Source organism: Vanessa cardui, chromosome 23 (assembly GCF_905220365.1).
Source record: "Vanessa cardui chromosome 23, ilVanCard2.1, whole genome shotgun sequence".
Taxonomy (NCBI): domain Eukaryota; kingdom Metazoa; phylum Arthropoda; class Insecta; order Lepidoptera; family Nymphalidae; genus Vanessa; species Vanessa cardui.
Genome location: NC_061145.1, coordinates 8,254,518 through 8,271,779, shown reverse-complemented (window position 1 = coordinate 8,271,779; position 17,262 = coordinate 8,254,518). Strand labels below are relative to the sequence as shown.

At 33.4% G+C, this 17,262-nt stretch overlaps 1 protein-coding gene across 1 annotated transcript in view; it reads left to right on the top strand.

Annotated features, from left to right (window-relative positions):
* LOC124539850 (ABC transporter G family member 23) overlaps nt 1-17,262 on the top strand; it is a 94,229-nt gene that overhangs the window by 48,936 nt on the left and 28,031 nt on the right. Inside the window, exons 4-7 of the mRNA XM_047117207.1 lie at nt 3,418-3,554; nt 5,804-5,929; nt 10,149-10,242; nt 11,322-11,507. Of these exons, the coding sequence (XP_046973163.1) occupies nt 3,418-3,554; nt 5,804-5,929; nt 10,149-10,242; nt 11,322-11,507 (543 nt within the window). The remainder of the gene's footprint in view (nt 1-3,417; nt 3,555-5,803; nt 5,930-10,148; nt 10,243-11,321; nt 11,508-17,262) is intronic.

Below are 17,262 nucleotides of genomic sequence, written 5' to 3'. Positions count from 1 at the left end.
ATGTATTACAGTTTTAAAAACGACACGGGCAACTGTGAGCCCGGGGTTTTAGTAAATCTAAACAAAACAAAAACTTATGAACTAAGATGTTATGATCTCTGTAAATTACACTGGCTCACCCAACCTTCAAACCAGAAATTAACTAGAAAGTATTGCTGTTGGTGCAAATTGTAATTGATCTCTAAATGTAACAGGGTATGCCCCACAACCATCGAAACCCAAACGTCATAAGCGACAACATTCAGTTATTCAAATATAGACAATAATTTACCAAGATCTTGGCTACACTGATATATTTTCAAAAGCACAAACGGCATTCCGTTACTCATGTTCCATATTTTAGTGTTGTTTAGTGTAAAACAACAGCCTGTAAATTTCCAACTGCTGTACTAAGGCTTCTTCTCCCATTACGGGAGTACGTGTACCTTACACTCTTTTCCAATACGGGTTCGTGTTATGGACATGTGACAGAATTTCTATGAAATTAGACACATGCATGTTTCCTCACGATATTTTCCTTTACCGCCGAGCACGAGAAGAATTGTAAACACAAATTAAATAAGCACATGAATATTCACGCGTTCTAACCACTGGGTCACCTCGGGTCTTACGTATTACGTATCGTATATTAGTGTAAACTGTCTAATCATAAAACCGAGTTTGCAATAACTTTTTTTTCAACTAGTTTTTCAAGTAAAGAAACAAAGAACGCTATTATGATGATTCATATTATTATGACACCGATCTACTCGTTGCGGAAAGTAGATAAAGCATCTCCGTAATGTTTTATATTAGCGTTATAATTCCAATAACCTTGTTTTATATTGTGGTTGACTGAGAACGCAATAGTTAATTTACGAATCGCACTTTTGTACAATAGCGACCGATGTTGTGAGATTTACTCTGAACAATGCTTAGGTTTCTTCTGACTGTGAAGGGTAATAATATATATTTTTATATATAAATAAAAATTTTAATTTTTTTTTTTATTTTTGATTAAAGACAGTAAGAAATTCTGCTCCAAATCGCACCCTAAATGTAAGCCGTTTAGGAGTTCCGTCAATACATAGTATAAAACAAAGTCGCTTTCTCTGTCCCTATATCTTTAAAACTACACAACGGATTTTGATGCGGTTTTTTTTAATAGTTAATGTAATTCAAGGGGAAGGTTTGTGTATATAATAAATGAACAATATAGTAAAGAAACACTGACAATTTTAGAAGTTTGCAATGTGATGTCGTAAATAAACAAATTCTTTAGTATATTTAGTATCAGTATTGCACCCGGGAGAAGTCGGGGCGGGTCGCTAGTTGATTATAATATTCGATTATGACAATTACATGAACATAACCACGTTCCGGAAGGTGATTCTAATATCCAAGTAACCCATAAATAAAAGATTCGACCGAGTATTGCTAACGTGCTCCTCAGAATTGTTCCGTTCCCTCCTGTTCCCTTAATTTGTGATGGATCCTATGCACAGAACCTTACCAAACTTTCACCAAAGTACCCTTAAAGTATATCCTTTATAATAAAAAAAGCATAATCAAAATTGGTTAACGTGATTTTGAGTTATTCACCTATTTGTCGCGCACATACATAATGCAAATTTAAGACTTATGTCGTTTTCATACGGATACCATCATCGGAAAAAAATAAAATTAAAATGGGACCCCACGGGAAGCACTACCTTTCAAAAAAAAAAAAAATTATCAAAATCGGTCCACCCAGTGAAAAGTTATGAGGTAACAAACATAAAAAAAAAAAAAAAAAAAAAAAAAAAAAAAAAAATACAGACGAATTGATAACCTCCTCCTTTTGGAAGTCGGTTGAAAAGATATGATTAATAAAGTAAACTTACACATGAATTTCGTTTATCGATACAGGAAATTAGGCAAATTGTTCCGTTGTTATGAACTCTTTAATTTGGCAGGATAATAAAAATCCATCCACACATCCAGGGCTATGCTCCAAGTGAATCTTTTTTGGAAACTTTTCCTTTTTTGTATTAATAACAGAACCGCTAAATTATCAATGCATTGTTAGTCGTAAGTAGAATATTGTAAATCTATTCTTCGATTGAGATAATTAATTTCGCAATCACTAAGTCCCACAAGTGTGTCCGTAGCTTTATTTTAATTTTCGTTGGATAGAACCCATTGGATGAGAAAGGTTACTTTAAAGAGGGTATAATCACGGGGATCTGTTAATTTAGGCTGAGGTTCGAGAGTATAATTGTGGCGTAATCGTAAATCACAATAGCAATCTTAGTGGCTATCATGAACTGGCTGTAACTTCCTACTCCATCCATAAACAGTTTACAAACTTAAAGTTTCAATTTCGAAAAATCCTTCCTTAGTGGATGCTTACATTTTGAAATTAAAGTATGTTCTAAAACATCCTTCTTTAGTTAGGACAAGCGATAAAACAAATAATATAAAAATCAAAATCAAAACAAACTTTATTCAAATGGGCTTTTACAAGCGCTTTTGAATCGTTATTTAACAATTAAGTCAAGCTATCACCGGTTTGGAAAGTAGATTCTGACGAGAAGAACCGGCAAGAAACTCAGTAGTTATTCTTTTTCAACATTTAAAAAATACAATCGTATTAGTTAAATACAATATGTATGTAATTTATCCTGTCTTGTTGGAAGTCCACAGGTATTAGTTCCAGGCTTTTTTTATCATCTACAAAAAAGACTCTTACCGCTGTCTGACCCTATGTATGTTTCGATCTTTAAAACAGTTACACAATTGATTTTGAAGCGTTTTTTTTTTAATCGATAAATTGATTTATGAGGTTTATACGTATGATACATACACAATATAGTAGAGAATTACTGAAAAACTGTGAACATTGTAAGACATTCTGTAGTTTATTTAGTATCAGCATTGTAACCGTGCAAAGCCGAGGCAGGTCGCTAGTATATAATAATAATAATAAAAACTTTATTGAAAAAACACAATGCTTACATAATAGATTAGAACATATGGCACAATATTAATCTTCTTAAACTGAGCTTAAACGATTACAATGATTTCCATTGGTTTGGGTGCATTATGGTTTTAGCAATTTTAAAATGTTTGATTATCTTTGGACCCCACACTAGGAGACCTGTATCGTGGGGCCCGAACACTTGATTTAACAGGTTGCTTATCATCAGACCAAGATTTAAATATTCACCAATCTGATTCTCTATACCTATAGCATTTGTGTTTGGTGTAACGTGTTAGTATTTTATACTTTATGTACGCCTTTAACGAGTACTTATATCAGTATGATAAAAATATAATTATAATTGTTAAATAATAAATAAATATAGTAATAAAAAATAAATATGTAAAAATAATATATATATATATATATAGTATAGTATGTGTGAAATGTTTCTGAAGTCTAATTTTCTTTTGCAGGAAGTTGCACTTTTCGGCGAGTTTTCAATCCGAGAAACGATGATATATTTCGGCTGGATAGCAGGCATGACAACGAAGGAGGTTGACGAGAAAGTAGACTTCCTTGTATCACTATTGCAGCTGCCCAATCCAACGAGGTTAGTTAGAACACTTTTGCTTAAACACGTAACTAATCGATCATAAAAACTTGCACCCAGGGTAATATAATGGCTAAAAACATTTGCATCAGTTTTTCATGTATGTACGCTAAACTTTTAAAAACAAAGATCAACAGAAGTTATTGCGCATTTGAAATGTTAGCCAAGCAACATTTCATATGATATGAAATGACCCATTTTCTATGCAATAAGAAACAGCACACATATACATATAATAAAATTGAAGTGTCTGTTTGTAATATTAGGATAATCGCTTTTAACTAAATGCATATGTGTATATGTATTTATACATGGTACATTTACTATATCAATATATTTTTTCTGTTTGTTTCGGTTTATCTCTGTTACGGCTGGACCTATTTTGACGAGATACTTACTGGCGAAAATCTGATGTAATATGTAGTAACTAAGCCTACGACAATAACGTTTTTATAACATTCAAACGCGCCCGAAGTCGCGAGCAAAGCGAGTATGAAATAAAACAAAATGTACCTAAAGACATAAAACTCATAAAAGATACATAATAATAAAAATAGATTGACGTTTAAATATTTTATGGTAAACTGTCGTAACGCATCTTCGAGTTGTGTGAACTTTAAGGGACGTAACAACAAAGTTTCCAAGGTCGGTGGCGCATTAGTGATGTAAGGTATGGTTAATATTACTCATGGACCATTTGCCCACCCGCCTGTCAATATCGTAAAAAGAAACCGATAGTTGCTAACTTATGAAAATCAATATTGTTTTTTTTGTAACTAAGTAGCTTGAGAGGAAAATTGTATAATTTGGCAATACTACAATTTTGTACCTCGAAAACTTTTAGCAAGTTACACCGATGTGTAGTAGACAGTAGCATAACTAGGTGATCAAGGGCCCCGGTGCATAGAAAAAGAATTGGGCGCACATCCCCCCTTTTCCCCTTCTTAAACTTATATTCTTTAACCTACATCTTAACAACTTAGTAGGTAGAATTATAAGTGTTTAGTAAACGAAATGGGAATCAATAAGAAATACGCCATGACAGTATAAAATATTCTAAAAGAGGTTTTTTTTAGGAGAGGTTTTCTAACTTCAGGCGACAACTACTAGTACTACTATGATAGCTACACCAATGGCACTATAGTATCTATACCTAATGTTGCTAGTATTTAAGATTGTCACTTCTACAATTTATAGTTCCAAAAAATATTGTGTCTGTGCCTTTTTCTTTAGATGACTTTTAATTTAAAAAAAAATGGCAAGTAATATTGAAACAGCGCATTTTGAACAATATTAAAATATGCGCAGTACAAAATGTAACGTTACAATTAATTAATGAGAACATACCAATTAATATTTCGATCAAATTAAGCTTATAGTCGAATTAATTCTTATTATCATCGGATTAATGAAATTGTATTCACTATTCGATCAACATTGCTGTTAATAATACATGAGTGTTATTTATATACAAATCAAAATTAAATAAAATCCAGTCTACGGAAGAGTAAGCGGAATCTATTCAGTTAAATTATATTTATAATTTAATAGACGTACGTATACGTCCGTATATTACAACCTATGTCATAAAATTAAAATCAGAATAATATTTCTTGAATTTTTTATTCGATACAAGACTTTATAGATGATAAAAAAGCGTGGAGTTAATACCTCCGAGTTGACTTCCAATCACGATATATTAATTTAAATAATTGTATTAACTAACATGACTTTGTATTTTTTAAATGTTGAAAAAAGAGTAACTACTGAGTTTCTTGCCGGTTCTTCTCGGTAGAATCTATTCGGATAGTAATCCGAACCGGTGGTAGCTTCGTTGTAGCGTTGTAAAGCCTACTTGAATAAAGTTTATTTAGATTTTTTGATTTTATTTTGAAGAAGGTTCATAAACTTCGTCGTGTTAATGTGTTAAATAAAATGTACCATAATAATGTACATTAATACCAGCGGTTCGGAAAGTAGATTCTACCGAGAAGAATCGTACAGAAACTCGTTGTTATTCTTTCCACCATTTTAATTACAGAGTATGTCAATTATTAATACTGTACCCCAGGAAGTATGCATCTAACACATATATGAAATATACTTGAGGTTAGATAATCGCCGTGGTGTGTAACAAAAAAATTGAAATCCTTATTATGTTGTGTTTCAAAAAACTTTACTGTTCATTGATACGTATAAATGTGAATCGTTGAGAAAAGGATGCTAATATATTTTCTTTTATATTTCAGACAAGTGAAAAATTTGTCAGGAGGTCAACAGCGTCGAGTTTCTCTCTCGGCGGCGCTTCTTCACGATCCTGAACTCTTAATCCTGGATGAGCCAACAGTCGGAGTTGACCCAGTTCTGAGACAGAGGTAAAATATCTATACATATAATAAAATTGGAGTGTCTGTTTGTAATATTAAAATAGCCCTATTTATTCCATGCATATGTAATACACGGTAAATATATCAAAATAACATTTTTTTTACAATTTTTGTCCGTCTGTCTGTCTGTTTGTTCTGGCTAATCTTTGAAACGGCTGGACAGATTTTGATGGGACTTTCACTGGCACATAACTGATATCATAAGGAGTAACTTAGGCTTCAATATTTTTTTAAATTCAAACGCGTACAAAATCGCGGGCACAAGTAGTCCTGCATAAAAATAAACAAATGCAAATGTTAGTATGTGATTATTCTTATTCGTGTTCAAAACTCTTGTTATTTTGCTTAACTCAAAAATTTCCAGTCCGATATGAAATAATATTTACTCTATATATTAGATTTACTGAGATAGGTTATATCATATGACGTCACGCTACGTCCCACGGATCAGTAACGTTTAAGAGCGACGGAGGCGTTATATAATGTTATACGGCCTTATATATTTCCGTTAACGTTTCACGTATGTAACCCTTCCGGTTTAACGAACATTTCTTAACTAGCTAACGCTTCGTTCGTCATTTGAAATCTTTTAATATTATTAATAATAACGTTTATTTATATGTAAATACAAATCTATATCTGCACTAATATTATCTGTCAGTCTGTGTGTCGCTCTTTCACGACCAAACCGCTTAACCGAATATGATAAAGTTTGGTATGAAGCAAATTTCAACTCCAAGGAAGGAAAAGCTACTTTTTTGCCGAACACATGACAACCAAATCCCTAAAACGCGAACACAGGCGCGGGCGACAACTAGCTAGTAAATACACCACTGCTGAGCTTAAGCCTTCTTTCCCTATGAAGATTAGATATTATTTCACCACGCTGCTTAAATGGAAGTTGGTGATACATATGACAGAAAAAAACATATCGAAAGTAGACACTAAGGAAAATATCCTTTATTGCTGCGTACGATATTAATTATAAAATAAAATTAGGCATCTAAAAGTCACTGGTATTTGCTCGGGTTCCAACTCAAAATCATCGGTTACAAGGCACGCGTTTTAAACTACTATGCCATCTCGGCTGACGGTTGTTTATGTAGCTTATGTAAATGTGTTGTGCAAATTCATTATACTTGCGCAAACCTTGCCCTCCTGTATGTTACTTTACGCATACTATCTTAAGCCGAATATATTTTCACAAATTAGGTATTTTTAAAATCCTTGAACTCTGTCAAAGGCGTTATATCATGACGTTAGCAAGCGCATATTGACGCAAATATCATAGCTCCGTGATATTTATTATGGTGTTAGTTTTAAAGCATTTATTGCATATTTATTGTATATTTAAATTTCGAATGATATATAAGTTCCATAGTATAACCTATTTTTTTGGAAGAAAAAATACGTCATTGTTAATGCTAATAGTATCGATTACACGTCTGCTGTCAATCAATCAAAGTTAGTATGTCGATTATAAAAAAAACTCGTTCGTGACATTGGCGAAATAATCTGTGCCTCTCGGCAAATAAAAAACAGCATAACAGTTTTTTTACATTAGATTCGATTTTTAAATTAGCCTTCCCCAGGATTTAAAATGATTTCCATACCAAATTTCATCTAACTTGTTTGAGCCCTCAGAGTTATTATCGCATAATATGAGTATAGATGAATAAATTGCTAATTACTACATTACAGAAAATTTGTATTTGCTTTTTAACGCTTTATTCAAAATTTTGGCATTGGAAATAATTAAACAAGTTCTTAACCTGTTAAAAAGGTATTACAGGGGAATCCGTAAAGTTTCCATTTGAAACAAAGAATGTAAATCGATAGTGTTCCGATAAAATTCCACTGAGTACCCTTAAGCCGAAGAATCGGCATCGCAGCTGGGCTCATTCGCAAAGATAAAACGATTACACAATTTGATTTTTATAAACGAAAAATGTTACTCGAAGCGTGAGGTAATCGGCGAAGCTCATAATTGAATAGTTTACGTTCGAATAGTTTATGGTACAGGGGTTAGGGGCTTTAATAAAAATTATCAAGTTTGAAGGGTGAGTGAGCCAGTGTAACAACAGGTACTTGGTGGTAGAGCTTTGTGCAAGCCCCTCTGGGTAGGTACCACCCACTCATCAGTTATTCTATCGCCAAACAACAGTACTCAGTATTGTTGTGTTCCAGTTTGAAGGGTGAGTGAGCCAGTGTAACTACAGGCACAAGGGAGATAATATCTTAGTTCCCAAGGTTGGTGGCGCATTGACGATTTAAGGAATAGTTATATATTTCTAACAGCCTCATTGTCTATGTGTGACCACTTACCATCAGGTGGCCCATATGCTCGTCCGTCAAGCTATACCATAAAAAAAATTTAAAAAAAAGGCATGAAATCAAACCAATTCCCATGGTTAGTGGCACATTGTTGGTGTACGGAATGGTTGATATTTCTAACAGCGCCGATGATCCCTTATCATCAAGTAGCCCATTAGGCCGTGCCTATATAAGTAGCAATATTATTCTCCACACACGTCGTGTCCGTCTCTTAGATGTATCTTCCCAGTTTGGTGGAGTTATTTTTTTTAATTTCCAGATTAAAAAGAAAATGGATTGCCGATTTGTTTTGTACTCTAGAAGAGTAATCTCTAGAAGATTAAGTTTTATTGTGCCTTGATCTTAGATCTAGGATCCTTAGGTACTGAAGGCAGTCAGTCAGCCTATCTATGATGGGCTTAAAACTTAGTTACCCTTCCCTGGACTTCATAATTTACCTATTTACATGTCAACCTAGTGTCGAAGCTAATATTTAATAATACCTCAGTATTTGTAATTAATTCGATCAATATTAAACATTCGTTGAATCCGATTTGTTTCCGTCACAATGAGTCGCTGAGATCACAGACATGGTTCACTCTAATTTGGTTACCAAATATTACCTAATAATATTTCTCTATCAAATTATTACTGATTTTTAATAATCGTTATGATTTGATCGTTTTGGGTTCATTTAATATGACCCAAAAGTATTAAGACTGATTCTATCAATTATTACTTTATCATTAAATCATCTTTATCACTAAATTGTAAATTTAAGAAATAAAATTATTGTTTTATTGCCTCAACTGGTGACAGGAGGGTTAGTTCGTTTTTGACAAGGGGACCGGAAAATAAATTTAACGGGGAAATACTGCACCATTCAACGACAATAATAGTTTTTGATTCATATTTGTATATATTTCTGAGATAGTCCAGTAGTTAGAGCATATAATTTGAACCGGAAAGCACTACAGAGAATATAGCTTTGAGCTTAAACCCCTCCATGTGTGGAATGACACTGATGTGTGTTTGTGTGTGTGTGTGTGTACCAAATTGTATTGGAGCCGAATATTGGAATATTCTCCGAATATGCTCCTCTTGAAGATAAAAATCTTCAAGAAGAGCTAGTATTTGCGCCTAAGTAGTTGTAATTATTATTTGGTAACTTTTGGGCTATGTTCTTAAGTCTACGGGCTTAAATCTACATGATAATTTGAAATTGTTTCACTTTACACCATATAACCACCATGTGTCGTCAAATAAGTGTAATTAACGAATTAATTACAATTATTGCCGTCAATATATAATTACAAATTTCATACTTGAAAGACGAGAGATGATTGACCGGATTGGTATCCATGACCTGGCAGATTCACGTGTTATATTCGCAGCGCCATCTTGGCTGTTGTCAGCTATAATTTTATTAACTCTTTGACAAAGTTATCTTATAATTTAGAAATAAATAATAATGTAGAAATTATACTTCCATATTAACATAACCGCATCAATAAAAATGGCCAATTCCCAGATTTTTTTTGCTGCGGTTTTTAGTGTCTAAAATGTACAGCCAGTATTTTTCTTACAAAAAATGCAGGCTCCCTTTGAGGAGAAGGCGTATTCCACCACGCTACTCCAATGTGGGTTGGTGGATTACACATCGCAGGATTTCTATTAAATTAGACAGGTTTCCTCAGAATGTTTTCCTTCACTGCCGAGCACGAATTATAAACATTAATTAAGCACATGAAAATGTAGTGTTGCTTACCTGAGTTTGAACCCGCAGTTAAGATGTACGTTGTAACCAAAATAATTACCGTATAAAGTCTGTTGACTTCAAATTTTCATCTACCCTCGTATTATAGTAATATTCATAATATTCATTTAATTTCAGCATTTGGGATCATTTGGTGGAAATAACCAAAGGCGGGAGAACAACAGTTATAATTACTACGCATTACATCGATGAAACAAAACAAGCTAACATCGTAAGTACAGAGTTGAATGGAATATTAATTAATGAACTATTTAATTATATCTAAGTTCATTGACCTTATGTGTTTTTCATAGAACGATAGGATATAAATAGAGAGGCTAGACAAAGTGTAGTCGATAACTTCGAAACAATTTCGAACTTTAAAATCACTATATATAAAACAATGTCGCTATCCGCCGTCTGTCTGTTCCTTTATGATTAGATTTTTAAAACGACGCATTAGATTTTGACTAAGGTTTATATGTATAATACATGAATAATATCGTAAAGAAACACTGATAATTTTAGAGGTTTCTAATGTGATGTCGTAAATAAACATTTTTTTGCGCTTACATTGCAAACTCTGACTGAACGCTACGAGATAAATCAAAATAATTTACTACACCTTAAAAAGTCTATAAGATAGTCTGCGATCCAGTCTGTCAGAAATAGGAACTGTAACAATTTTTTATCTTTTACTTTTTGCGAGAGATAATGAAATAAAATAACTTAAAATTTACGAGGTTATTTTAAGCTTTAGAGCATTAATCCTTATGCAATTAAGGACCTAAGTGCATGTAATATAGCTCAATATGGCCCTTAACTGACTCAAAAATGTGTGAAGTTGTATGTTAAGACTGAAGGATGTCTATAGTAGACTTAGTATTAACATTGCATCCATTTGAAGCCGGGGCAGGTCGCTAGTTATTCAAAAGATAATACGCCAATAACGCGTTGTGGTCGAATGTCATATTTCACTATACTAATTTCTCTATGTGGACTTTCTGTGTGCCACTACTTATCATGGGCATCTTTATAACAGCCATATCATGAATTTTGCGAGTGAAATATTTCATAGTGACCTGTATTTCCGGTCAGCGTTTTTAATCTTTTGTCCTAACATTAGAATTGAAAATAGCTACTATACAAATCACACAAAAAATATAAAGCAATTATAGTCAGCGACACCTCCGTTAAAGCGTCATCCAATTCTCTGGAGATTAATCAACTGGCTTTAGTGTCACAAGATATTATTTGTTTTAGATATAAATCGATAATACTGTGGTTCTAAGTTCCATTTTGGTTTTATAGATCGGCCTCATGCGAGGGGGCAGGTTCTTAGCGGAAGAGTCACCAAGCGAGCTGATGTCGAGGTACCAAGCGGAGAGCCTCGAAGATGTGTTCCTAAAGTTATCCGTGCTGCAGAACATGGGCAAGAGAAGACGGTCCAGTATACTGGCTGATGTTGTGGAAAAAGTCGAAATACCATCAATACCTGTGAGTTTTATTTTGTTTGTTACTAGCTGTTACCCTCCATCATTGCTATGCATTAAAATGAAATATTGTTTTTATGAGATTATTAATACAAAATTAATGATGAAAATATTTGTTATAGCAGCCATGAGTTTTACCGGCTTTAGATGTATTATATCCACTTAATTTTTCCACATATTTTTTTTTTATTATTTATTAATTTAACCCATTACAACTTAGCTTAATGCTAATATTTACAATAAATACATATAACATTTATTTTACGTAGAAAAGTAACTCTTAAGTTATTAAAAATATACTATAAATATACTGATAATTATATCGTCTATCATTTCAAACATTCTTGAATTATAGCGGGATATATAGACAGACAGACAAAAATTTTACTAATTGTAAATCTAATGCCAGTGAGGCACAAAACGAATAGTTATAACGAAATCCGAGAAAAATATTGGTTGTACAGACAGAGTACAGATTTATATAATAGTAAAGATATATGTATAACATCTATAATTATGAGAGAATATTTAATTGCATTAAAACTGAAATTACAAGCAATCAACAGGGTAGTTAAACAAAACGATGTATTGTTTTCATCAATATAATTGCTGTACGATTATCCGAAGGTTCGAATGTTTTGATTGCCAGCACAAAGACGTCATTAGGGTTTACGACAAACATTTGCGTCGTTAGCTCGCTTCAGCATCAGCATGCTGTTTAACGTTTGCCTGACACTTGGTTAATTTGTCAAAGCGTTTCGCGTACCACAACAAACAACAACAACAGCCTGTTAATTCCCACTGCTGGGCTAAAGGCCTCCTCTCTCTTAGAGGAGAAGGTTTGGAACATATTCCACCACGCTGTTCCAATGCGGGTTGGTGGAATACACATGTGGCAGAATTGCTATGAAATTTGTCACATGCAGGTTTCCTCACGATGTTTTCCTTCACCGCTGAGCACGAGACGAATTATAAACACAATTAAGCACATATATATAGTGGTGCTTGTCTGGGTTTGATACGCAATCATCGGTTAAGATGCACGCGTTCTAACCACTGGGCCATCTCGGCTCACAAGATGCAGATGCTATCTAATCTGACACTTATATAATGACACTGTCTTAAGTACGCTCGAGTGGAGTCGATGGAGCGGCCGCGACATGATTAGCGTCGGACGGGTTGAGAGCCGTCATCAAAAATAAAAGAATTATCAAAAATGTAAAAAGAGATTAAACGATTTTAAATCAGTTAAATATTATTTGAATTTGCTACGATGTCTCGTCCATCTAATTACGAATCTGATACCTCATTTACCTGTATTATATTTATTATATATAAATAATAAATAAATATTGGACAACATCACTACTGTTACGAGACTAACCTTAGCCTTCAATACGGTGTTATGACATTTGTTTCTATATCATAATTTATATCACGTTATTATTGCATATTATGAATACAGCAGGGGCTATATAATTTACTTTATTATATACAATTATTATTTTAATTAATTGATCAATAATATATAAAACTGTAATTAATATTATTTTATATCATTTTATATTCTCTTAGAGGAGAAGGTTTGGAACATATTCCACCACGCTGTTCCAATGCGGGTTGGTGGAATACACATGCGGCAGAATTTCTATGAAATTTGTCACATGCAGGTTTCCTCACGATGTTTTCCTTCACCGCTGAGCACGAGACGAATTATAAACACAATTAAGCACATATATATAGTGGTGCTAGCTCGCGTTCCACAAAAGGTACTAAAGAGCTAGTCTAGTTACTATTGGCACGGTGGAATCCTGAGGGATTAATGAATGCGAAATGTCGTTGAAACGGACACCGTTTTTATTGTTACGTGACTTGGTAAGAATGGTCACCTTTTACCAAGTTCTTTGTCTTGAACAGTAAAGATCATGAATTATTTTTTGATGGTATAACTGATGGTAAGTGGTCACCATCACCCATAGACTATGACGCTGTAAGAAATATTAACTATTCTTTACATCGTCAATGTATCACCAACCTTGGGAACTAAGATGCTATATCCCTTGTGCCTGTTGTTACACTGGCTCACTCCTTCAAACCGGAACACAACTGGTCGGTGTACAATCAGAGTAAGGAAACCTTCGTCAGTTATCAAATTCATTCCTTACTCAAATCTTAAACTCATAGTACCTTTTGAATCTAAACATCAAATCATTGCGATGCAATATATCATTCTCGATCGGTAAAACAAAAAACAAGCATATGTTTATTATTAAATACTTTTACCCGATTACATAGGGTTAATAACTCTTTGGACAATACAGTTTTAAGACAGCATCCGAGAAAACAAAATTATGAAATTGCAAGACGATAGAATCGTTAAAGGATTTTTTGCGTTTTGTGATTATAGCTCACCTTGCGAATGAAACGATTGCCACCAGTCTTTTAGGATTTTAGAAATTTAGGTTTCAAATAATAAGTAGAATATTTTAATTAAAATCATAAATGTTAAGTATGTGATTAAAATCCCGCTAAGTTCCTATCATCGATTTTTCTCAGCCATAAGGTACTTATTTTCGAATTTATAGTGAGATTTTTGACAGTCAAAGTATCAAAGTATACTTTATTCAAGTGGGCTTTTACAAGCACTTTTGAATCGTCATTTAACAATTAAGTGAAGCTACCACCGGTTCGGAAAGTAGATTCTACCGAGAAGAACCGGCAAGAAACTCAGTAGTTACTCTTTTTCAACATTTAAAAAAATACAGTCATGTTAGTTAATTTTTAAATTAATACAATTATTGAATTAATATATCCTGCCTGGAAGTCAACAGGTATTAATTCCACGCTTTTTTATCATCTACAAAATCTTGTATCGAATAATACGCTTTTTTCACCAATGTATTTTTTATAAACGATTTGAATTTACGAGACGGCAAAGTTAAAAATGTCTGTGGAATTTTATTATAGAAATGGATACCTTGCCCCAAGAAAGATTTATTGACTTTGCGGAGTCGGAAACTTGGCGTTATAAGCTTATCCTTACTTCTAGTGCATATACAATGATTATCACTGATTTTATCAAAGTTATCAATGTTACTGTGAATATACATGATATTGTTGTAAATATATTGCGACGCAACAGTGAGTATTCCTACTCTGTTAAAAAAAATCCCGAAGAGAGTCTCTAGCTCCAAGATTATAAATAAACCGAATTGCTCTCTTTTGTAAAATAAAGACAGATTCAATGTCTGCAGCGTTACCCCAAAGTAATATGCCATATGACATAATACTGTGAAAATAACCAAAATAAACTAAACGAGCGGTATCAATATCAGTTAGTTGTCTAACTTTTCTAACCGCGTATGCTGCGGAGCTGAGTCTCCCTGTTAGGGACGACAAATGGGGACTCCACTGAAGTCTGGAATCCAATTCTATTCCCAAGAACACGGTAGTATCGGCTACATCAAGCGGGCCACCGCTTAAAGATATATTATAATTTTGCTTCCTAACATTGGGTAGGGTAAAAACTACACATTTTGTTTTTTGAGTATTCAAAACCAAATTATTTACATTAAACCAATCTTGTATCTGTGATAAGGCACCGTTCACATCGTCATAGTCAGTTTTTTTCCTGTCATCCTTAAAAATCAGTGAAGTATCGTCAGCAAACAATACTATATCACAAATACCTTTAACAAAGAAAGGAAGGTCATTTATATATACTAGGAATAGAAAGGGACCCAAAATTGAACCTTGTGGAACACCCATTTTTAGCGTAGATCCAGTAGACTTTATTCCATTAATGAAAACTTGCTGAATTCTTTGACTTAAGTATGAAGCAATGAGATCAAGAGCCCTACCTTTAACGCCGTAATATTTGAGCTTATAAAGAAGCGTCTCGTGTTCTACACAATCAAATGCTTTAGATAAATCACAGAATACTCCAATAGCATTCTGTGATTTCTCCCAAGCATCGTAAATATGCTTAAGAAGCGCAATTCCCGCATCAGTTGTTGATCGACCTCTTGTAAAACCAAATTGCTCACTATGAAAAATTTTATTTGTACCAAAATGGATAAGAAGTTGATTTAAAATAATTTTTTCGAAAATTTTACTTAAAGATGGGAGTTGATAAGTAAATGTAGCGTATTACCAATGGCTTAAATTTTGATTGAAGTAAAGTGTAAAAATAAAGTGACAGCCTGTAAATTTCCCACTGCTGAGCTAAGGCCTCCTCTCCCATTAAGGAGAGGGTTTGCAACATATTCCACCACGCTGTTCCAATGCGAGTTGGTGGAATGCCCATGTGGAAGAATTTTAATGAAATCAGACACATGCAGGTTTCCTCACGATGTTTTCCTATACCAACGAGCACGAGATGAATTATAAACTCAAATTAAGCACACATATACATATATAGTGGTCCTTGCCTGGGTTCAAACCCGAAACTATCGGTTAACATGCACACGTTTCAACCACTGGGCCATCTCAGCTTGATTGAAGTAACTTTGATCAATGCAGATCGGCTATTCGAGAAGAACCTAAATATAACTAATTATGTAAACTTACTTTAAAATGAATTATTTTGCAAATAATTATATTCCTTTTAAATTTCCTTTGAGGCAGAGATGTTTATATTAGAAAATAATCGATCATCAAATATCTATAACAGAAATATAAAATGTTCCTCGGGCGTATTCAAAACAATTTCTAATTGATACAAAATCTTCTATTAGCATATTTCCGAAATAATGCTCTTTAAATTTGAATAATGCTCTCGAAGCGTACTTTAATATAGTAAATCATTACAAACACATGAATTTTGATTCTAAATTTAAATATTTATTGGAACACTTATTAAAAAAATAAATCAATTTTTAATAATAATAAGTTATAGTACGATACAACTTAGATGTAGATGTAGCATCGGCAAAATTCTTAAAACCGATGACATCCGAATTAATTGCGCTATCCCAAATTATCAACATTTATTTGTTTTGTGAATATGATCTTTATACACACAAACAAACGTAATAACTTGTAATATCATATGGTCAAATATATTCGTCAATTTGACACGACGATTTACATGCACTTGTTTCTCGGGTTGAATCTATAATTTCTATTGGTTGAGTAAATCGGCAGTAATCGGTTTTATTGAATTTGCCGATGCTACATCGTAAGTTGTGTCGTACTGCTTCTAAACTTTTTCAAAAGTTCAGAACGAATTTATGATCCGAGGTGCCTTTTATTAAATTTATTACTTGAAATAAAACAAAACAGATGGCTGAGGCCGCGCGTGTTGTACTCGGCTTCTGGGCTACTTGATGGATTCTGACGTGGCTTCCACGATAATTTGTAATTTATTTTCGAAGATTTCTTGAAATTTTCCTTAACATTAATAACGTTGTCTACGGATAAATCTGTGGATAGAATGAAAATCGAACGTGAAAACCGAAAACGAGGCACATTCAGATTCAATCAAGTTGATGATTTGTGAATGGCATATTTTTTGGCTTAATATATCTAAGGAAACTATTAAAGGCTTGTTCAGATGGAGACAATTTTAATTAAATTTTTACATTTAGTAAAGTTAGATACCCCAGTAAAACCCAGACAAGCACCATTAAATTTTCATTTGCTTAATTTGTATTTATAATCCATATCATGCTTGTAGTCTGTGTCATCAAGCATGTGTCTAATTTCATCGAAATTCTGCCACACGTGTATTCCACCACCGCATTGAAACAGTGTCGCGG